Below are 23,760 nucleotides of genomic sequence, written 5' to 3' on the forward strand. Positions count from 1 at the left end.
AGTTTCAAAATAATTCAAGATTTTTTTTCCTTTTTCAAAATAGTTTGAGTCAACTGATTCGTGTTTCACTTGATCCACTGAATAATTTGAAAGTGATTTATGTTTGTCAAGAAGAAGTTCTGGAATATCCACTTGATCTTGATATGAAGAAAAAGGTACTACAACGGATTCATATATACTTCCCAATAATACCCATAAATGAGTTGTCTCTAATATAAAATTAGACATAGGGATACTCCGGTGCATTTCTCCTGTCAAGTCAGAATATATATGTTTCTTTACTTTTTCTTTAAAGGGGGATCTTTTAGCACGAACCTCGACAATTACTTGTTCCGATTCGACGAGTTGATTATTCTAAATGAATAGCAAACTTTCTGGCGGAATCGTTAAGTTTTGTACTTCATATTGATTATCGATAGTCATGTCTAAACTATTATGACATATATAAGTAGGATGCCCATGATGGGTACGGGTAGGATAAACCAAATTTTCATTGAATTCAATTTTTCCGGTGAACAAGGCTCGTACATGTTCTGCAATATCACCCGTGAATACTCCACCAGTATGAAAAGTCTGTAGTGTTAGTTATTTGTATATTTCGACCATAACATTTTCTGGATGATTCTAATAACCAACGAATAGCAAGTATTTTTCCTTCTTTCTTTTTTATTTCAATGGGAACTTGATAAGTGGATCCACTTACACGTCTTGATTTTACTATCAATTTGGGAGTTAATTTTTGTATTGCTTGACGTAGAACAATTAGTGGATTTTTCTCTGTTTTTTGTTGAATCTTTTTTAGAGATTGATAAAAATTTGATAAGCTAATGATTTTTTTCCGTGTTTAAGAATACGATTAACGACCATGTTAACTAATTGATTATAATAAATCGGATCAAATTTCTCAATTTTCTTTTCTACAATACTTTGGCATGACATGAGTGTGAAAAAGGTTCATAAATTTATTTCTTAAAGACTAATAATTACTTATTTCGGCTTTTTAACTCCATATTGTAGGGTGGATCTCTAAAGGTATCAAAGATCTCCCTCCAAACCATACGTACGACTTTCGTTGAATACGGCTTTCCACATGATTCCATCTGCATATATAAGATATTCATTCTTATGCATTCAAATTATGTTTACTCATTCTCATATTGAGTATCCGTTTCCTTTCTTTTGCTATGATTAGAAATCTTGTATTTTCTATATCTATACGATTAAGTCCTTAGGTTTAAAAAAAGAGTAAAAAAAAAGAAGAAGGTGTTTTAAATCGATGCTATTTGAATTGAACCTGTTCCAAAAAGGTCAAGACATTTCCAATTTATATGTTAACACACACTATAGTAAGGGAAAACTTATGAAATGAATTCAATACAATATTAAACCTTAGACATATAATATCCTTACAAATTAGTTTGTTTTAGCCTGCTCTAGTCCCCTTACAAAACGTTCGTTATTGGGTTAGCCATAAACTTTACATGTTTTTAGCAATTGACATGGCATCATCATAAAATGATACAAATCTTAGATAAGAATATACAACGCACTAGAACGCCCTTGTTTACGATTTTTTACTGAGACAACATCTAAGATTCCTCGAATTATGTGATATTTAACACTGGGCAAATCTTTAACTCTTCCACCTCTTACTAATACTACAGAATGTTCTTGTAAATTATGGTCAATACCAGGTATATAAGCAGTGATTTCATATTTAGAGGTTAATCATACTCTGGCAACTTTACGTAAGGCAGAGTTTGGTTTTTTAGGGGTGATAGTGGAAAAGTTGACAGTAAAGTTATCTTTACTGCCACTATACAAAACCGTACATGAGAATTTCTCCTCATATAGCTTCTCGTTCAATTCTTTTGAGGACATTTTTGTTTTTCGAGTATCCCTTTCTTCGTTATGGAAACTTGATTGGGCAGTTTTCCTGTTTTAACACGAATGATTAGTATAATATATATATATATATATATTTTGTAACAAAAAAGCTCTCCGAATCCTTCAGGATTAATTCTTCATTCTCTACTAAAAAGAATGAGAGTGACAATCTTTTTTTTATCCATTTTTGTTATTAACATGCTAATTTTTTATTTATATCTCAAAATATCATTTTTTTTTTTGAATCACAAATTCAATTCAAAATTGACGGGTTAATGTCAGCTTATCCATGTAGTTATGCATTATTTAACTAGGAATTGATTTGATGAAAAATCTTTACTTTTGTGCTTTAGTTTGGGTGGTATGGTTTGGCTGCTCAGGATTATTTCGATGGCCTATGATAAAATGGTATCGATAGATATATAGGTTCCGAGCAGCTGTGCGTGCCAATCGGCAATGTAAACCAAGAAAGTCTAGGGAAAAATAGTTCTTTTTTTTTTTTAGTCTATTATGTGAATCTAAATAGAATAAGTCTATGCAAAATAGAAGAAGAAAAAAACTCTTTGCCTACTAGGTTACATAGTTTAGTTACAAATTTTCTTTCAATAAAATGTCAATCTGTAAATAGTTACAGAATGATTCCATTCTTTTTTAACGAGGTTTTGAAAGATTATGAAAACAAGATATAACTTCTAGAGAATAATAATATAGTTTCATTTTCGATTCTTTGGGAATGAAAAGTTCTTACAATTTCCCTTCTAGATGAGGATAGGAAAGGGATATAATTTTCCAATCATTTTTTCACAATATCTATTCTGACTTTCCAATCCACAACAGGTAGATTGATCGGGCATACACGGATGCATACTTCACAAGCAATACATTTATCAAATTCAAAGTGGATCCTCCCGCAAAATCGTTCTGATGGAATCAATTTTTCATAGGGATATTGAATAGTAATAGGTAAATGATTCATGTGATATAAGGTAACCATAAAACCTTGACCAATGTATCTCGCAGCCTGTATTGCTTGTTCACTATAATTCATAAACCCAGTTACCATGGAGAACATGTGTAAAATCTCCTTGAATAATCATTTCATAGAAATTTATTTCTCTTCATAGTTTTGATCTATCAAATTTGGATATATTGCAACCCTCTTCACGAAGAAGAAAAGAGAGTTAGTCACAATAAAATAATTTGGAAAGAAGTTGTTAGTAACAAATTACCCAAAGCAATAGGTACAAGAAATTTCCACCCAAGATCCAATAATTGGTCCATTCTTATCCTAGGCAAGGTCCATCTTGTCGTAATAGAAATAAATAAGAACATATGGGCTTTAGCTAATATAATTAGGATCCCGATTGTTATATTAACGACCTCATTAATTTCAGAAATATAATCCCATTCAAAATGTTCCATAATGGGTATGAATGGAATTGATAAGTTCCATCCACCCAAGTAAAGAACTGTTACAAAGAATGAAGAAGCTAATAGATTTAGGTAAGAAGCAACGTAAAATAAACCAAATTTGATACCCGAATATTCAGTTTGATAACCCGCTACCAATTCTTCTTCCACTTCTGGTAAATCAAAGGGTAATCTCTCACATTCTGCCAGAGATGAGATGAAAAAAGCTAGAAACCCTATAGGTTGGCGCCACAAATTCCATCCTAAAAAACCATATCTGCATTGTGCTTCAACTATATCAATTCTACTTGAACTATTGGATAATTATAGTCGACAAAAACATCACTATTTTCATCTCTATTCCAAAATTGTACGTGAAACTTTCACTTCATACGGCTTCTCAATGGTCATTAAGAAATAAAGAACATAATAAAAAAGCACCAGAATATTCATAAATCGAACCAATGAGATTTTGTTTGCTACAAATAATAGGAGCATATCGGATTTAGTAATACGGTCCCTAATGGATCGATCCCACCATCTTATTAGTATAGTTCCAAGGTTTGACTCAGTTCAATTTTATCGTTAGTAACAAATAACATCAAACATGAAAATTAAATTTGATTAATGAATCAAGTCTTTGTCTCAATCAAATATTTAGATGTTAATAACGATCCAACCTTTGCCTATTCAAGGATCAGAAAAGTATCATAAAGATTGTTCTAATGGATTATACTGATTGATTTGTTATTTTAATAGGACTAACTAATAATTAAAAACTTACCTTCATTAGAAAAAATCCCCCTCGCAATACGAGGATATAATAATAGATAAAATGAAAAAAAAGAATGAATTTTTTTGTTCGGGTGAGAAAGGTGCCAAAACTTTTACCTTATTTTAGAGAACAAATCACTGGGGGTAACTAGGGCTAAAAAAAGGGGGAGGGGGTACAAAGTTCTAGTGATGTTGTTGATGCGAATCGTCCGAGTTATTCACTCAATAAATACATAATGAATTTCTGTTCTGAAGATGTTTTTGAAAAATTGGCCATAATATGGTTACTTCCTTTTTAATTAGCAGCCATCCTCTATTATATATCCATTCAAATTTTGTAAAAAAAAACTTTGGCTCGCTAATTCTGGGTAGGTATTTCATTTTCATTTTCAAAATTATCAATATATTATTAAAAAAGGTTGTCCTTTTTTTATAATATATTGATAAGTTCAATCAATCTAAGTCAATTGAAACCCTGAAAAGGGTAATTATTTCTTTTTTATTTTGCCCAAAATTATCTTATCCTAAGATAAGACCATGACCCTGGAATGAGCAGAATTATTTGAATAGTAAAAGAAATAGAATTGAATTCTTATTTTAAGGATAATTAATTGGAATCTTTTTTATTTTTTTTAAATAATGAAAAAACATTCTTTTCATTTCTGAAAAATGGGGAACTAGCAAATTTGAAATATTTTATTTATTTATGAGCAAACAAAAATATGAGAGATGACCGCAGAGCATAGAGCTATATGCAGTATGGATAAAAGAGGATTGCAGATCTATGCTAATAATTCGGTGGTATAATCCACATTCAAAATGTGAAAAAAAAGAAATAATCAAATCTATTCTAGTCTACTCTCTTTTCCTTTTTTGCTCTTGTTTGGGGTAGGGATCGCTCAAACAATTGTTCAATTTATTGAATCGGGACTGATGTGGCTCGAACCCGCAACTTCCGTCTTGACAGGGCGGTACTCTAACCAATTGAGCTACAATCCCACTAGGTACAGTTTATTTACTAATTAGTCATAGTAATTCAACTGTACCAGGTCGATAAAACAGGTTGTAAAACTTTTCTATTTCAAATATTCTGAAAGTATCTGTTCGTTTCGATTCTTTTTATATCAATAACTAAGCCTAATCAGGGTTACTATAATGAAATTGTCATGGATGTGGATTATCGCATGAATGAATTATATGAACTTAACAAGAATATATTATTGAACAAGATCTTCAATTACAGAGATAAATTAAAGCATCACTCTTTCTTTATGCTACTCAATATTCTTGATAAAGATAATAAATATACAAATCAAATAGCAAAGGATGATAACATCAAAATTTTCATTCAACTAATATTGAATAAATACAAGATTCAAATTGACGAGCATTTTGAAAAAATGTTTAAGAGATTCCATTTGTTGAAGAATGTCTTTTTATCAAAAGTATTTAATGAATACTCTAAGTATTCTTTAAAATCAGATTTTGTATTGGACGATTTAGAATCTGAAACTGCATTGGACGATTTAGAATCTGAAACTATACTGGATGAGTATGCTTTTTCAAAATTGTTCTAGAAGTATTATTTGGAATGGAAAAAAGTATATCCCAATAACTATAATGTGCTTCCCCATGAGTATCTGGTAACCAGGTATGTAAAGGGAAGATTGGCAATTTTATTGCATAAGCGATCAAAAACCCTAAATATAATAGTATTTCAAGTGTGATGGGATAATCTTTTTTAGCTAATAATTCAAAATCAAAGGTTGGTCCATGAGATCTGTAGAGACCCATACTTAAAGCTCCCATTAAGATAAAAATGGAACCACCGACAGTATACAAAAGAAAATTTGTGGCTGTATATAGACATCTTTTTCCCCCCCACATGGATAAAAGTAGGTAAATAGGAATTAGTTCCAACTCCCACATGAGAAAGAAAAGTAGAATATCTCAAGAAACAAATAACCCCAATTGGCCACTGTACATTGCCAACATCAAGAAATGCAATAATCACGGATTCCGAGTAACTGGCCAAGCAGCTAAAGTAGCTAAAGTAGTTACAAATCTCGTTAATAAAATAAGTCCAATGGAAAATCCATCAATTCCCAGTTTCCAATGAAAATGGATAAGATTTATCTAGTTATAATCCTCCTCCAATTGGATTAATGAATTATCAAAATGATAATGATAACGGAATATATAGGTCATTAAAAGAAGATCTAGTAAGCAAATACCTAGAGTATACCATCGAATCATTTTATTTCCTTTATGGGGAAATAATGGGATTAATAACCCCGCGGATAGCCTAACTGATGATAGTGTAAATAATTGAGGAATCTGTCATTGAACCAAAATCATTTCTTTTTGAAGTTCATCTTTCTATATAAAGGGTAATATGGATATTTTACAATTTCCTATTAACATGCTGAATTATTTCTATGAGATATCTGGTGTGGAAGTAGGTCAGCATTTTTATTGGCAAATAGGGGGGTTTCAAGTTCATGCATAGGTACTTATAACTTCCTGGATTGTAATTGCTGTCTTATTAGGTTCAGCTACTCTAGCTATTCGAGACCCACAAATCATTCCAAACGGAGCACAAAATTTTTTGGAATATGTTCTCGAATTTGTTTGGGACTTGGCTAGAACTCAGATTGGCGAAGAAGAATATGGTCCCTAGGTTCCTTTTATAGGGACTATGTTTCTATTTATCTTTGTTTCTAACTGGGCAGGTGCTCTTTTTCCTTGGGGAATTATTAAATTACCTCATGGGGAATTAGCCGCACCTACAAATGATATTAATACCACAGTAGCTCTAGCTTTGCTCACATCAAGACCTTGGATAGTACCACAATCTACTTTACGTACAACGAGGTGTTGTACTACTTCAACAAGTCTACATGTGAGGTATCCAGCATCTGTTGTTCATATAGAAGTATCCACAACTCCTTTACGAGCATCGTAACATGAAATAATATATTTCGTTAAAGAAATTCCTTCGCGGAAATTCCCTTGAATGGGTAGATCAACAATTTTTCCTCGAGGATCTGACATTAATCTTCTCATACCTACTAATTGGTGAACCTGGGATGTACTTCCTCTAGCTCCTGAAAAGGACATCATATGTACTGGATTAAGAGGATTAGTCATCCTAAAATTTGGATTCATTTCTCATCTCAAATATTCACTGGTAGCATGCCATACCTCAATCAATTGACGTAATTTTTCTACTACATGTACATTCCCATAATCATGATGTCTTTCTAAAGCAAACCCTCGTTGTTGCGCATCTTGGATAAGCCATGCTTTAGATGGTGTTGTTAAAAGATCATCAATTCCTAATGAAATAGCTACGTCAGTAGCTTGCTGGAAACCTAAAATCTTCAGTTGATCTAATATATGTGATGTATATGTCATTCCAAATTGATTTACGAATCTTCTAATAAGGTGCTTCATAACAAATTTATCCATCCCTTTATTAAAAAAGGGCACTTCAAAGGGAAAGGGATGGACAAATTTGATGGGATTTTGTGTCATCAGAATAAGATATCCCCATTTTATTTTGGGGAGCAGAATTAAGCAATGGGTTTAAGTTGGGAGGCTCCCTTGATCTTTATCTCTGCATCAATGAGATAAGCGTAAGATTAATAACATTAAATTCTAAATAGTAACATTTCTTGTTGGATATCATAAGTCCACAAGCCTTTTATAGCTTCTTCTATTTCTCGATTAAAACGAATGCGACCAACGGTTGTTCGAATGTATTTATTAAGTATTTCCCCCACTCTACCTTTTCTTATTTGAAAATGATCATAGATTTCGTAGAAGGTACCTAAACATTCATATTGAACTTTGATAGGAAGTTCTTAGTTTACTGAATTAATAATAGAGGTATCTATCTCTCTCCCCCATCGGAGCCATAAAGGACTATCTAAATCAATTTGTTTTTGTTCATAAGCTTTAAGCGCATCATCATAGCTATAAAACAAAGGCGAGACGATCTTCTTTTTTGAGCTATTTGGATGGTACCTATTTTCATAAATACCCTGGTTTTTTTGAAGAGTTGATCTATAAAGTCCTAGAAGCATATCTTGAGTCGGTACACAAATAGGATCTCCTATGGTTGGAGAGATAAGATTGAGATGAGAAAACATAAGTAAATGAGCTTCTACTTGAGCCTCCATAGATAAAGGTACGTGGACAGCCATCTGATCTCCATCAAAGTCCACATTAAATCCTGCACAAACCAATGGGTGTAACTGAATGGCACATTCATTTATTAAAACAGGTATAAACGCTTGTATTCCTAATCTGTGTAAGGTGGGTGCTTGATTTAACAATATGGGATGTTTTTGCATAATTTGTTTAAGTACGTTCCATATAATAGGTCCCCTATCTCGAATTAAAAATTTAGCAGCTCTTAGATTAGGAGCAATATTTCGTTCAACCAGATCATGAATTAAAAATGCTTGAAAAAGCTCTATTGCGATTTCTTGAGGCAATCCACATTGATACAATGAGAGAAGGGAACCTACCACAATAATAGAACGACCTGAATAATCGACCCATTTTCCAAGTAAATTTTCATGGAATCTTCCTTCTTTACCTTGGATGAAATCTGAGAACGATTTATAAGGTCTATCGTGACTATCTCTCACCGGTTGTGTGCCTATACTATTATCAAGAAGTGCATCTACAGCTTGTTGGAATAATTTCTTTTGGTCAGGCAATAAATCCGGTATTAGAAATGCACTGGTGGTTTCTATGAATTGTAAAACATTATTATTTTGATGGATAACCATTTGATAAAGTTCATTAAGATCCGAAGTAATCACTCCACCTTCATTTAATTGAAACATTGGCCTCGAGTCGGGAGGAAGAACTGGTAATAGGCATAGAACCATCCATTGTGGTTCTACATTTGTTCGAAGAAAATATTTAGCAAATCTCATCTGTCTAACCAAAAGATCCTTTCTTCTTTGAAGTTTTTGAAGTTTTTGCTCCTTAAATTGAGCATATATTTTTCTATTACTAAATTGATTCTCTGGCTCCAAAAATAATATAGATATTACCTCATCTATTTCCTTCCATTCTATATATGAACGATCTATAATCATTTGTAGATCTAGACCAGCTAATTGTTCTCTAATTGCTTTTCCTCCAGTGGCAATTTCTTGCTCTTGAACTAGCCCAAAATCCCAAGAGAGATAATAAGCAATCTTTTCTGCCCAAGATTCATACTTAGATGGACATAAACCCTGAAATCGCAATAAAGTTGGCTTTTTAGCTGTGGGCCTAGTGATACAAACATTTGGATAGGTTTTTCTAATCCGTTCCCCCCCCTCAGAATCGGACATGAAAGTTTCCTCTCATCTGGCTCAAGTAACTATATCGAAATGGAAAGTGATTATGTATCATTATGCAAAAAAAATGTTTTTTGCTCTCTATTCAAACTAAATAGTTACTCTTTGCTCAAGTTCCAAGTGAATTTGATTATTGGTTTACGATTCATATTATGACATAAATATGGAATTAGTGAGCAGTCTCCTCCCTTTTGAACGATACATTTCTTTGTGAAAGACCTTCAATTCATTTGAAATTCATAAGGGATTTACTTGTCTGTATCTGGTTATAATCGATCCTGTAGGTTTCTGTTTTACTTCGATGGTTACAATACTATTTGAAGCATATGTGCAATGAATAGACTCCTATAACCATATCTTCTTTTTGGTCTAGATATAAATAAAGGATAATAAAAATGAAATAGATTTTTTCATTCCCTTTTTTATTTATAATAAAATAAGTATTTTTACGAAGTCCAATTAGCAATTTAATAATATACAAGATATTAACCCTAGATTGATTCCTCTTTATCAACATCTTTTTAAGATGGTTTTAATTCTGTGCTTCATACTACTCTTCCTGAGGGGCGTGTCAGAGCTAAGGACATCCCAATTAGATTGAATAGGATGACAGTTCCTATGGATCTGTATAATCGGAGCTTGTGATCAAGTCACACATCGCAGTATACTAGGTCTTCTAATTCTTTATGAGTTTTATCTAATAGATCCGCGATATAACTGGGGTGTCGTTTGAAATACCAAATATGAACAACTGGACATGCCAGTTTAATGTATCCCATTCGATATCATCGAATTTGAGGATCAATAGTAAGTTCAACTCCACATTGAGTACAAAAATTGGAGTTGTAGTTTTCCTTGTCATTTTCCATCATTCGAGGTTTTACACAAGCACAAACTCCCCTTTTCTTAGGTCCAAATATTCTTTCACAAAATAATCCATCTCTTACTAGTTCATAAGTTCTATAATCTAATGTGCATTCTGTAGTAACTTGACTTATGGACTCCAAAGAAATGTATTCTTTATTGGTTTATTTCGCCATCCTATCTAATGAATGATTCAGATTTCTATATGATGATCTTATGCAATCACAGGTTCCATCATTCCCATAGCTTTCAAATGGCTGCTTAGGCATACCCTCTGCAATGGAGCTTTTATTTATATTTATTACAGGAATCAATTTTCTTAGTTTCCATTGATCCGAAGCTCTTTTTTTCTCGCTCATAAACTGATTATAAATAATTAGGATAATTCTTATGCTTTATCACACTGCTCTTTGGGGGTGATTTATGAACCATACAATACTGTAAGGAAGAAGATTTCATTTTTTCTTTCTCTCCTTCCTTCCCTTTTTCTTTTCTTGCATTAGCGAAGACTCTTTTTATCTTTACGAGAGATATAGGTTTGTCTCTTTGTGGGAAAAAGTCTTTCATTTATTTGATAGAACTATTTATATTGAAATAACTAGCTTATTGGATCTTAGTAATTAATATAAAATAAATATACCAGAGACCAATTTGTTTTTATTTGGGGTTTTCTATCATTTTAGAAAAGAAGCAAAAGCTTGATCTCAACGAGTCGCACACTAAGCATAGCACTGCTCCAAGATGTTTCATTTTTTTTATTTGGTTATAGAATTTAAGATTTCTAATTGGTTAGATTAGAGAAAGATATTGATCATCTTAAACAAAGATCCAAATTTTGATCCCCAATACTCCATAGACGGTTTGAACCGCATAATAACAATAATCAATTTTAGCTCGAAGGGTCTATAGGGGCACTCTACCTTGCATAGCCAATTCTTTTCGGGCTCTCTCAATTCCATTAAGACGCCCTTTAATTTGTATTTTAATACCTTCTACATCTGCCTTTTCAGCTAGTTTAATAGCTTTTTTCATTATTTTTCTTATTTCAACTCTCTCCTTTAGTTGTAGAGCAATATATTCCGCAAGAATTTTGGGTTCTCTATAAGGTTTCTCCACTTTTTCTATAGAAATGACAAGTTTTCTATTTACAGAATCAAGCATACTTTGTACAAGCATATTTTGTACTTCCTTTCTTAATTGCTTAATTTCTTGTTCGTCATCTTTTTTTTTCTTTTTTTCTTGGCCCTTTTTTTCGATAAACAAGTCGACAAATGCAATATATATATTTACCGAAATCAATTCGGTCTGTTTCAGAATCTCTATACGTGTAATTCCTCCATAACTAGAATTTATGGAACTTTTTATATGTTGTACATAATTTTCAATACAATTATATATTCTCTCATCTTCTCGAAGATCTTCAGAATAATCCCTTTCTTCAAACCAAAGGGAACAATGGTTTTGTGTAAAACCAAGTCTAAAACCAAGTGGATTTATTTTGTTTCCCATACATATTTTTTTAAGTACTTTTTTGCAAGTAGTAGTAGTATATTTGCGACATAAATGGATTATGCTTCCATCTATTTGGATATTTTGTTTCTATTTTTTTACCATAATTGAGTTAGAGTCAGTTACATCCTCCAATGTAATACTTATATGACAAGTGGGTTTCTGTATTGGGTAACCGCGTCCCTGAGCTCTAGGTCGAAATCTTTTGAAAATAGGACCTTCATTCACTTCAGCCATAAGGACAAATAAAAAGCCCTTATCTATACCCATATTGTGATATGCATTTGTGGTTGCAAAACGGAGTACTTTTAATATGGGATAACATGCTCTATGAGGCATCCAATTCAGTATCGAAAGTGCCTCCATATAGGTACAACCACGAAGTTGATGAGCTACTCTACGAGCTTTATTAGAAGACATACGTACATGTTTAGCTACAACTCATATTTTTCTAGTCGAAGCCCTATTTATAAATTTCATCTTCATCCTCCACAATGAATTAATGTATGCTATTTACAATGATACTTTTTTCTCGTTTCTCTCTTTTATTTATTTATTTTTTTTTTCGTTTTTTGATTTTTTATCCTTTTTCGCATGTCCTTGGAAAATGGAAGTAGGTACAAATTCTCCTAGTTTGTGGTTTATCATACCATTTGATATAAAAATGGGTAAATGTGACTTTCCATTATGAACAGCAATGGTATGACCGATCATTGCAGGTACAATGGTAGATCTCTGGGACCAGGTTACTATTATCCTCTTCTCTTTATTCATATTTAGATTATCTATTTTACTCAACAAATCATTAGATACAAAAGTATTTTTTCTTAGTGAACGTGCCATGGTTAATTACCTTTCTTTTTATTGATAGAAAAAAAAATGGATTTACAACTATTCTTACTTACGTCGACGAAGGATTGAAACATCACTATATTTATTTCTTTTCCGACTCTTTTTTCCAAGTGCACTATAGCCCCAAGGGGTCAGGGGTTTTTTTCTGCCAATTGGAGCTCTTCCTTCACCACCCCCATGAGGATGATCCACAACATTCATAACTACTCCTCTTACTTCAGGACATATACCCAGCCAACGTTTTGACCCAACTTTACTTAAAGTTCTATTTTTCCATTTAACGTTGCCTACTTGTCCAATTGTTGCTAAGCAGTTCTCAGATATTAAACGAGCCTCCCCAACCTCTATTCTTTTTGTACAATCCTTCCATCTTATTCAAAATTTGAAATGCTTCTTTGGAAAAGGAATTATTCCTTCCTATAATTTGATTCGACATAGAATCTGCTCTCGTTCTATTTAATATCCTGGATTCCTCCTCTCCCCACATAGAAGTCGAATATAATGTAATATGGTTGTTATATGAATTAACTAAATTTACGTGGAAGTCCCCTTCAAAAGTGAGTAAATACATACGAAACATGTAAAAGGCAATTAATCCTGCTGTGAACCAAGTTATCCCCCGGAAAATGGGAGAATATAACTTACTATCACTAAGAATGTGGTCTTTAGACCAAAAACAAGCAAAAGGTGGAATACCAGAAAGAGAAAGTGTCCCTAAAAGAAAAGTGATTCCTGTAATTGGCATATATTTCCATATTCTGACTTTTACGGGGGCAATATCCAACAATGGGTTCCATGGAATGGATCACTGATTTGGATCCTAGGAACAATAATGCCTTGGAATAAGCATGTGTAATCAAATGGAACAGAGCGATTCGATAGGAATCTATCCCTAAAGCTAACATCATGTAACCTACTTGAGACATAGTAGAATAAGCCAAGCCTCTTTTAAGATCTTTTTGGGCGAGAGCCATAGTAGCTCCCAATAGAGCTGTTATTCCCCCTATCCAAGAGATAAGATACATTATTAAAGGTAGAGCTTTAAAAAGAGGAAACAATCGAGCTACAAGAAAAATTCCTGTTGCTACCATAGTAGCGGCATGTATAAGAGCTGAAATAGGAGTAGGCCCTTCCATAGCATCAGGTAACCATACATGAAGTGGGAATTGTGCAGATTTGGCTACTGGACCTAAAAATAAGAGAAAAGCACATGAAGTAACAAAAAACGAACCAACCCCATCAATGGCAGTCAATTCATTTAATTTTTCAGACAAATATTGAAATTCGAAACTACCTGTTACCCAATAAAAACCTAGGATTCCTAATAAGAGTCCAAAATCCCCTACACGGTTAGTTATAAATGCTTTTTGACAAGCATTAGCTGCATTGGGTCGCGTAAACCAAAAACCTATCAATAAATAGGAACACATTCCTACTAATTCCCAAAATATATATATTTGTAATAAATTAGGGCTAATAACTAGCCCCAGCATAGAAGCATTAAAAAAATTAAGGTAAGCAAAAAACCTCACATATGTTTTATCATGAGACATATAATTATCGCTGTAGATCATAACCATAATGAAGAAGATCTTGAAGATAAATTCTGATTCAGAAATCAAATACAATTTAATTGGTTTATCTCTTTTCTGAGATTCCATCCGAGATCTGATAAAATATCATAATTTACAGAAGGATTTTTAAGAAATGTTTTAACCTTCCATAGATCAATTATTCTATTCTTTTCTAATCCCCTGAAATATTGAAAAGTGTCTTGCCGCCCTTTCAACAATTTGAATTTTTCACTGGGTTTCTTAGTATAATTAATACTTATAGATGATTCATCTATTGACAAATCATCAAAGAACCCTTTGAAAAATTCCGATTCTGGAAAGGAATAAGATTCTCTTATTCAATATGATTCTTCTTGTTCCATTTTTTCTTGGAACATTTCTTCCAATATTTTCTTACATTTATCCCTTATTTCCTTGATTTTTTGCAGTTGCTCTTTGTAGTTTTCGATTTCTTCAACTCTTTCTTTCCTTTCTGAAATTATGGAATCTTCTGATCTTGAAGAGAAATCAAATTCTTCTGTTTGAACTAATTTTTTTTCTGGTTGCTCAATTTCATTTTCTAGTCCCTCAATAATTTCATTTTTATGAATTATCAATTCCCTCCATTCATAAAGGTTTTCAGGTTCTTTTTCAGGTTCCCAATATTCATTTGGAATCAAATTAAAAGATGAATCAATCTCCCATTCGACGCCATTCGATTCCTTCTCCGAAGGACTTTCCCAACTTATTGTTTCTTGCTTCTCAAATATTCTATCATCTATCTAATTCAGATTTGTGTTAGAACTTGATAAAATCCAAACATGTTCTTTTGGATTGAGCAACAACGTTGATATCTCCTTTTGCCTTTTGGCAAAGACATAAAAAGATGCGGAACAAGAAACAAATTTTTCTTTCTAGCCCCAAAATGTTGTACAGATGGAAATATCTTCATCAAATTATATGATGATTTGTCTCTTTCAATTAAAGCATGAGTATTTAAAAAATAGAAAAGTAATGGAAAGGGGAAAAACCGGCAATTGTTGCTTCTCTAGGATTTATTCTAGTTTGGCCCTGTTACTTAGGGGTTGATTTATTAGGAATAGGGTTACATAGCTATGGCTGGTTGATTTAGTAGAAATAATAAAATAAAAAAACATTTTTTTATTTATGTACTCGAATTACGAGTAGACAGTTTATTTAATTTGACTTAGGAGGATACAATCGTTCTTATGGAATGGTGGAGAGCAATTGGCATTACTGCAGGTCTTCCTTAGGAAGGAAGAAGAATCAGTATTATTGCCGGTAATAGAATATTACTGGGGGAGAATCAGGAACTTAACAAAAAACAAATCCGAATTTTTTGCAGCACTAAAGTTTTATCATTTCAGTCCAAAAAGGAAAAATTAAATTAAAAAACGAATGAGCTCCTCTAACTTTGGCGAGATAATGGTAAAAAGTAAATATATATATATATATATATATATATATATATATATATATATATATATATATATATATATATATATATATATATATATATATATATATATATATATATATATATACTTTTTACTTTTTCAAGGAGTAGGATAAGTTATAAAATCAGTGAAAATAGTAAGCCAAGATTACCAAATTCTCTCCTTCCTTCTATTTATGCTTTGATTTATTTATTTTGAAAATGATAAATCAAGGTGAAAAAAGATAACATATATATATAATATTGAATGTTGCGCATAACTAGGGAACTCACTGTTTAACAAGTTTGTTCCTGAATCACTCATTATTAAAGATGCACATATTCTTTATATCTCCTCATTCTTCACAATCAATCAATATATTCGAACAGAGGGAAGGGGCAAATGAAGGGCTCCGAAAAAGTATGACTTTATTATTGCAATTTTTATTTACATAATTGCATGAATCATCCATAAGATGGAGATTCACTTTTATGCACCTAAAAATTCATTTCAACCAATTGAAATTTCTCAAATTGTTTCTTCTTAAGAACCAGAAATATCTATGCTAAAACGACAGATGCTAAGAATAATAAAAGACCTTGAACACGTAAAGGATCTTGAAGTACTATTTTTGCATTTTCCTGACCAAATCCACCCACATTAGGGTTATTCATTAACGACTGATCCACCTTGATGAATTCGCCTTCTGAAACAAGAAGTTCTGGTCCCGAAGATACAAAGTCAACTACTTGTCGATCGTCTGATGGATTATCAATAGTTATTTGATATCCACCCTTTTCTTTACGCGCAATTTTACTTACTTTACCCGTTGCTCAAGCGTTATAGACTGTATTGTTGCTTTTGCTCCCATCGGGATAAATTTGTCCTCTTCCTCTATTACCACCTACATATATGGGATATTTCAGGAAGTGAGTTGCTTTATTAGTAGCAGGATTTGGTATACTAATTGATTTGTTATTTTAATAGGACTAACTAATAATTAAAAACTTACCTTCATTAGAAAAAATCCCCCTCGCAATATGGGGATATAATAATAGATAAAACGAAAAAAAAGAATGAATTCTTTTGTTCAGGTGAGAAAGGTGCCAAAGCTTTAGCTTAGAACCGCGTGCATCTAAAGCACCTTTTACTAAAATCAATGTAGTTGTATGCAAACCTAGAGCAATAGCATGATGAACCAAAAAGTCTCCGGGACCAATTATTAAGAATAGTGAATTTTTATTATCATTAATAGCACTCAACCAACCGGGTAACCATAAGCTTTTGCCAGCATTGAATGCTAGATCATTTGCTAAAGATAAGAGTACATCAAAACCATATAAGGTCTTACCATGAGCAGATTGTATCCATTGAGCAAATATGGGTTCAATCAAGATTTGCTTTTCTGGAGTACCAAAAGCGAGCATAACATCATTATGAACATAAAGTCCCAAGGTATGAAAACCTAGGAATAAACTAACCCAACTCAAATGAGAGATTATGGCTTCCTTATGCTCCAACATTCTTGCCAATACATTATCCTTGTTTTGTTCTGGATTATAATCGCTAATGAGAAATATAGCTCCATGAGCAAATGCCCTTGTCATAATGAATCCGGCAATGTATTGATGATGAGTATACAATGCAGCTTGGGTAGTAAAATCGTGTGCTATGAATGCATAGGCAGGTAAAGAATACATGTGTTGAGCTACCAAACCAAATATGACGAGTAGTTGGGTCCTGGACCAAGCCTTGGTTGAACTTTGGAAATCTTGATGCCATAATGCTTTTCAAATCCTCCTCTAAGTCATTATCCTACTGCAATAATTCTTGCTAGGAAGAATGCCCATGTTGTGACAATTCCACCCAGAAGGTAATGAGCTACTCCTATAGCACGTCCTTGGACAATACTCAAGGCTCTTAGCTGGATAGCAGGAGAAACTTTTAATTTATTATGAGCCCAAACAATAGATTCAATAAGTTCTTGCCAATATCCATGACCACTAAATAGGAACATTAAACTAAAGGCCCAAATGAAATGAGCACCTAAGAATAAAAGGCCATAGGCAGATAATGAAGAACTGTAAGATTGGATTGCTTGAGAAGCTTGTGCCCATAGAAAGTCACGAAGCCACCTATTAATTGTAATGGAACTCTATGCAAAGTTTCCTCCTGTAATATGAGTTACCACTCCCTGATCACTTATACTACCCCAAATGTTAGACTGCATTTTCCAACTAAAATGAAATATTACTACCAAAATTGCATTGTACATCCAGAATAATCCTAGGAAGACATGATCGCAGGTAGATACTTGACATGTTCCTCCTGTACTAGGCCCATTGCAAGGAAAACGAAAACCAAGATTCACTTTATTGGGTATTAAACGAGAACTGCGAGCAAATAAAACACCTTTCAATAATATTAATACAGTCACATGGATGGTAAATGCATGAATATGGTGTACTAAAAAATCCACAGTTCCTAATGGAATAGGTAACAAAGCCACTTTGGCACCTACTGCTACCAAATCGCCACCTCCCCAGGTTAAGCTGGTGCTTGTTGTTGCATGAGGAGTTGTCAAACTGGGTGCTAAAGCATGAGTGTTTTGTACCCATTGAGCAAAGATAGGTTGTAATTGTATAGCAATATCTGAAAAGATATCTTTAAGACATCCTAAAGCACTCATAGTATCATTATGAATATATAGACCAAAACTATGGAAACCTAAGAAAATACATGCCCAGTTGAGGTGTGATACAATTGCATCACGATGTCTCAGAACACGGTCTAAAATATTGTTGTATTGAGTAGTCGGATCATAGTCTCTTACCATAAAAATAGCTGCATGTGCAGCAATGCCAACTATGAGAAATCCACCAATCCACATATGGTGCATGAACAGAGACAGTTGGGTACCATAGTCAGTAGCTAGATATGGATAGGGAGGCATAGAATACATATGGTGAGCTATGACAATAGTTAAAGACCCTAACATAGCTAGGTTAAGAGCTAATTGAGCATGCCATGAAGTAGTTAAGATCTCATAAAGACCTTTATGTCCTTCCCCTATAAATGGACCTTTATGAGCTTCCAAAATATCCTTGAGGTGGAACTAATTCCTTTTTACCTACTTTTATCCATGTGGGGGGGAAAAAGATGTCTATATTTGGCCACAAAATTTCTTTTGTATACTGCCAGTGGTTCCATTTTTATCTTAATGGGAGCTTTAAGTATGGGTCTCTACGGATCTCATGGACCTCCTTGTCGGGTAAGTTCTGACCTACACGAAAGGCGTAACGATCTGGGCACTGTCTCAGAGAGAGACTCGGTGAAATAGACATTTCTGTGAAGATGCGGACTACCTACACCTGGACAGAAAGACCCTATGAAGCTTTACTGTTCCCTGGGATTGACTTTGGGCTCTTGTTGTGCAGCTTAGGTGGAAGGAAAAGAAGGCCCTCTTCCGGGGGGGCATGAGCCATTAGTGAGATACCACTCTAGAAGAGCCGAAAGTCTAACCTTGTGACTAAACCTACTATCCAAGGGACAATCTCAGGTAGACAGTTTCTATGGGTCGTAGGCCTCCCAAAAGGTAACAGAGGCATGCAAAGGTTTCCTCGGGCCAGCTAAAAATCTGTCCTCGAGTGCAAAGGTAGAAGGGAGCTTGACTGCAAGACCGACCCGTCGAGCAAGGATGAAAGTCGGCCTTAGTGATCCGATGGTGCCGAGTGGAAGGGCCGTCGCTCAAAGGATAAAATTTACTCTAGGGATAACAGGCTGATCTTCCCCAAGAGTTCACATCGACAAGAAGGTTTGGCACCTCGATGTCAGCTCTTCGCCACCTAGGGCGGTAGTATGTTCCAAGGGTTGGGCTGGGCTATTCGCCCATTAAAGCGGTATGTGAGCTGGGTTCAGAACATCGTGAGATAGTTCGGTCCATATCCAGTGCAGGCAGTAGAGCATTGAGAGGACTTTTCCTTAGTATGAGAGGACCGAGAAGGACGCACCTCTGGTGTACCAGTTATCGTGCCCTCGGTAGATGCTGGGTAGCCAAGTGTGGAGCGGATAATTGTTGAATGCCTATAAGTAAGAATCCCACCTCAAGATGAGTGCTCTCATAAGGTCATGGTGAGACGAGCCATTTATTAAATGATAGGTGTCAAGTGGAAGTGCAGTGATGCATGCAGCCGAGGCATCCTAAGAGACCGAAATATTTGAACCTTGTTACTACATGACATGACCCGATTGATAATTAAATGTAGTAAATTTATAATCCACTCTGATTGTACATGGGTTCCATTAAATAGTGTATGTTTTTAGTTAGATACATCTTTTGTACCTAAATCAATTTATCTTCTAATACATGTTAAAATTTTGAAATGCACATGTTCTTGTCATGACATATGTAAATATATCTTTATTTTTTCTTCATGTCATAAATAAATTTTAAATGTTTTTTGTAATCTTCATGCATATGGTAATATGTAAATAGATTCTTGAAAGTATATAGATCATGGATGAATCGCAAAAATAGACAATCTATTACATCCAAATGCCCCACCTCCACCCCCTGGATTTGATGAGGCTTGCTTTCAAGCAAGGATAAATGAAAACATGAACATTATCCAAGAAAACATTAATGCAATAAAAAATAAGCTCGTCGCCCCCCTTGTCTATTAAGATTTGCAACTTCAATGAAAGTCATTTCCTTATGAGTGGCATGAGTTTTGAGAGATGTAGAAGATGACTTAATTGAGATGAAGTCATCAAGGGCTTCATCTAAAATAGAAAATTCATCACTACTAAATGGTTGAGAATTAGATTGAATATAAGGTAAAGGTTCATAAATTGGTTTGTCATTCACAATATTCTTATGATTTTTTGGAGATTTAGAGGTAGGAGTGAAGTCATCAAGAGTTTCATCCAACATCTCAAGATCATCACTACAAAATGACATAGGTATTATGTTTATTAACTGTTATCAAAAAGATGGTTTGGAAGATGAGGGCTTAGGATATTGGAAATCATCAAGAGCCTCGTCAAGTTCATCATTAGTAAATTTCTCATCAAAAGTATAGTCATCATAATCAAATGAGTTATCAATGACAAAAAAGTAATTTGACATTGTTGAAAAGAAATGCTAACTATTAAAATGATATGAAATGATCTAATGTAACAATGTAAGTCTAAACACACACATTGCATAAACAAGATTTTTTTTGTATTTTTCTTATTATTTGAAAGGAAAATGAACACGAAAATAAAAAATGCAATGAAAGAGTGACAGGCTCACTAAAATGTTAATATGAAAATGGAGAAAGGTAGGATTAGGACCAAGATCCACTTTCACACAAACATTGGAATATGAAGCCACAAAAATGTGATTGAATTTGACTAACCCTTGTCAAAGAGAGTCAAATAGTACCTTAGGGATTATATTCCTTTGTTTCTTTGGAAAGTGTATCAATTTGAGAAAATATCATGCTAAGATCTAGGTACAATGTAAATGTAAAATAAAGATGCTATAACAGACTGATATGTAGATAGAAACTCAATAACAGCTATAAGAATGAACAAAAATATAGAGGTAAACCTATGACTGCAATTTGGGGCTGAATTTAGTGGACCAATGTGCATAGAGTGTTTTGGTCCGCTAAATTGTTTGCACAAAGTTAACTGGAGCTTCCTGAGATAGCACACTTTTTTCCTATTCAAATATGTTGGATTAAATAATTTATACATTAACTATTCACTTAATTGCATTAATTCACTAATTAATCGATGCCGAAATTAGTAATTAATTATCGACATTTATTATTTAGTTAGTTAATTAATTAATATTTATCTTCATGCATAATGCAAACTAGGAAAAGAAAACTATGTTTAGAATTTGAGAGTTTCATGCATTTAATTAGTCTATTATGATATTTGTGCATACATGATTGATTCATGCATTCTATTTTAACTCTCAATCTATCTTGTAAACTCCACCATTTAGGGTTTCTATCTTTAGAGTTAGATTTATTTATAAGGATCCCATATCCTTCATTGTAACTCAAGCAATACAAGCAATTCAATCAATTTCATTGTTATTGGCTTCAATTATTTTGTTGTTCAATTATCTCTTTGTGTGTGATAGGTATTCTTTTAGAAGATAAATGGGCTTGTGGGATTCGCATTTCATGAATTCTAACACGGTATTAGAGCTCCAAATCTAAAGATTCATGTTTGGCTTTTTTTATGAGATTATTTGCATACACCAAAAATAATTCATCTTGAATTAATTTAGAGCACACCATCAGTTCCAGAAGGCTCGATAAAATCGGGATTGCTTTTTGTTTTGCTGAAATAAGATACATAGAGTCCATTTTGCAAGGGTTCAAAGATAGAGGGTTTTCTCTATTCTAGAGGGTACCTGAAAAATTGGAGTTTTGGGCCCAAATCGACATTGCCATTGGTTTCAGAAGGCCTTTTAGACAAATTTTCATATATAATTCACCTAGTTTCAATGATAGGAGCATCAGGGCCAAAAATTTACTCTATCTCGATCGTACAGGGCGTACCATATGGAATTTTCAAAATTTTTGTCAAAATTAAAAAAAAAAATGTTTTTGAGGCCATCGATAGCTAAGTTTCCAGTGGCTACAAAGCCTGCTGACCACCAATGGCTTACAAAGTCGCTGAGCGTAGTAGCTATGCAAGCCGCTCATGATAGTCACCACACAGACCGTCGACGGTTTCAAAACCACTAGCTGGGGCCCACCACCCACTTTGCTGCCAATGGCCAACAATCCTCTCCACCCACACCCCACCTGCACTCCATCATCATGCCATCTTCGTCGGTCAAGCCACCAGACAACCACCCAACTCCTCTATAAAGTCCTTTTTGATAGGGGGTTTGTTTTTTCGCTCTAACTTGAGCACACAAAGTCAAAATTGAGAAAACCATATATCATTGGAAAGCTCTTTTCGAGCCCGATCTAGATATGGAGGTATTTTTTTCTTATTTTTCCTTTTTGTAGGATTTTTCCTAGTTGAAGTTAGAAGTTATTGTTTGCACTCCCGGGGGCATATCTTGTGCATCCAAACTTTGTTTTTCGCAAACGAGATCATCAAAAAGATGATTCAGAGCTCTACCCATATCTTAGGTCCATTTTGTAGACTAACTAATATACCACTATCTTTTCCTTCAGAATTCAACAGTTCTTTTTTTGGTCCTATTCTGCCTTCCTGTGATCCGAGCTCCACCTTTCTTGTCTCAAATATGTACTTTTTCCAGCATCATGGAGAATAGCATTCAAACTTAATGTACCTGTCATACCTCGCCCTTGTCAGCATTATGGTAGGGTTTCTACTATTTGTGCTAATGCTTCCTTGGTTTCACGTTGGAGGTTCTATGTATTCAGTACTTGTTCCTATGTACTAAGAAGATGTAGTGGTTGGTTACCCATGCATTTCAATGAGATGGAGTACTTACCACATGGACACTCTTGCATTCCTATTTCTGGAGGTTCTTTTATCAACATCATAGCAGTCTTTCTATGACATATTTTGTAGCTTCTTCATGCTTCAATGTTTCTTCATTCTTGTCTTTTGTTTCTCTTTTGGAGAGGAGCTTTGTTCCTATTAGGTTTTCTCCTTTGCTTCGTTTCTGAGAAACTTGTATGTTTGTTCATGGGTACCTCATCAGGATTTATGCCAGGACCCATCTTGTATTCATCTTTGCATGCTTTTTTTCTACATCTTTTTGCCTCCCTCCTCAGTTGTGCATTCAAGGGGGAGTTGGAGTAAATAATTTATACATTAATTATTCACTTAATTTCTTTTATGACTCTACTTCTAGATAAAGACCTATGACAATCTAATGAATGTCCTCAATTATTCCTCTTTGTCAGAAATTTGTAGCTCCACTTGCAAAATAGAAAGAGGATATGGTGGTGGCTGTATGGGGGTTTCCCTTAGTAAACCCCCTCATTTTGGTGATTTCCACCTCCACGAATAGCCGATATTGAAATTGGAACAATGTTTAGTAAACCCCCTCATTTTGGTGATTTCTCCACAAATAACCGATATTGAAATTGGAACAAT

At 33.9% G+C, this 23,760-nt stretch overlaps 1 protein-coding gene and 2 pseudogenes across 1 annotated transcript; all 3 read right to left on the minus strand.

Annotated features, from left to right (window-relative positions):
- Positions 1-7,724: 7,724 nt before the first annotated feature.
- LOC131873998 (DNA-directed RNA polymerase subunit beta'-like) lies at positions 7,725-10,657 on the minus strand (annotated as a pseudogene).
- Positions 10,658-10,938: 281 nt separating this feature from the next.
- LOC131057882 (small ribosomal subunit protein uS3c-like) lies at positions 10,939-11,925 on the minus strand. The gene has a single exon (XM_057992019.2). It carries the CDS (start codon positions 11,805-11,807, stop codon positions 11,202-11,204), a length of 606 nt encoding a protein of 201 aa, XP_057848002.2. The 5' UTR covers positions 11,808-11,925; the 3' UTR covers positions 10,939-11,201.
- Positions 11,926-12,975: 1,050 nt separating this feature from the next.
- Positions 12,976-14,320, minus strand: LOC131873999 (NAD(P)H-quinone oxidoreductase subunit 5, chloroplastic-like; annotated as a pseudogene).
- Between the last annotated feature and the right edge of the window lie 9,440 nt (positions 14,321-23,760).

The sequence above is a fragment of the Cryptomeria japonica genome, chromosome 3 (genome assembly GCF_030272615.1).
Source record: "Cryptomeria japonica chromosome 3, Sugi_1.0, whole genome shotgun sequence".
Lineage (NCBI taxonomy): Eukaryota > Viridiplantae > Streptophyta > Pinopsida > Cupressales > Cupressaceae > Cryptomeria > Cryptomeria japonica.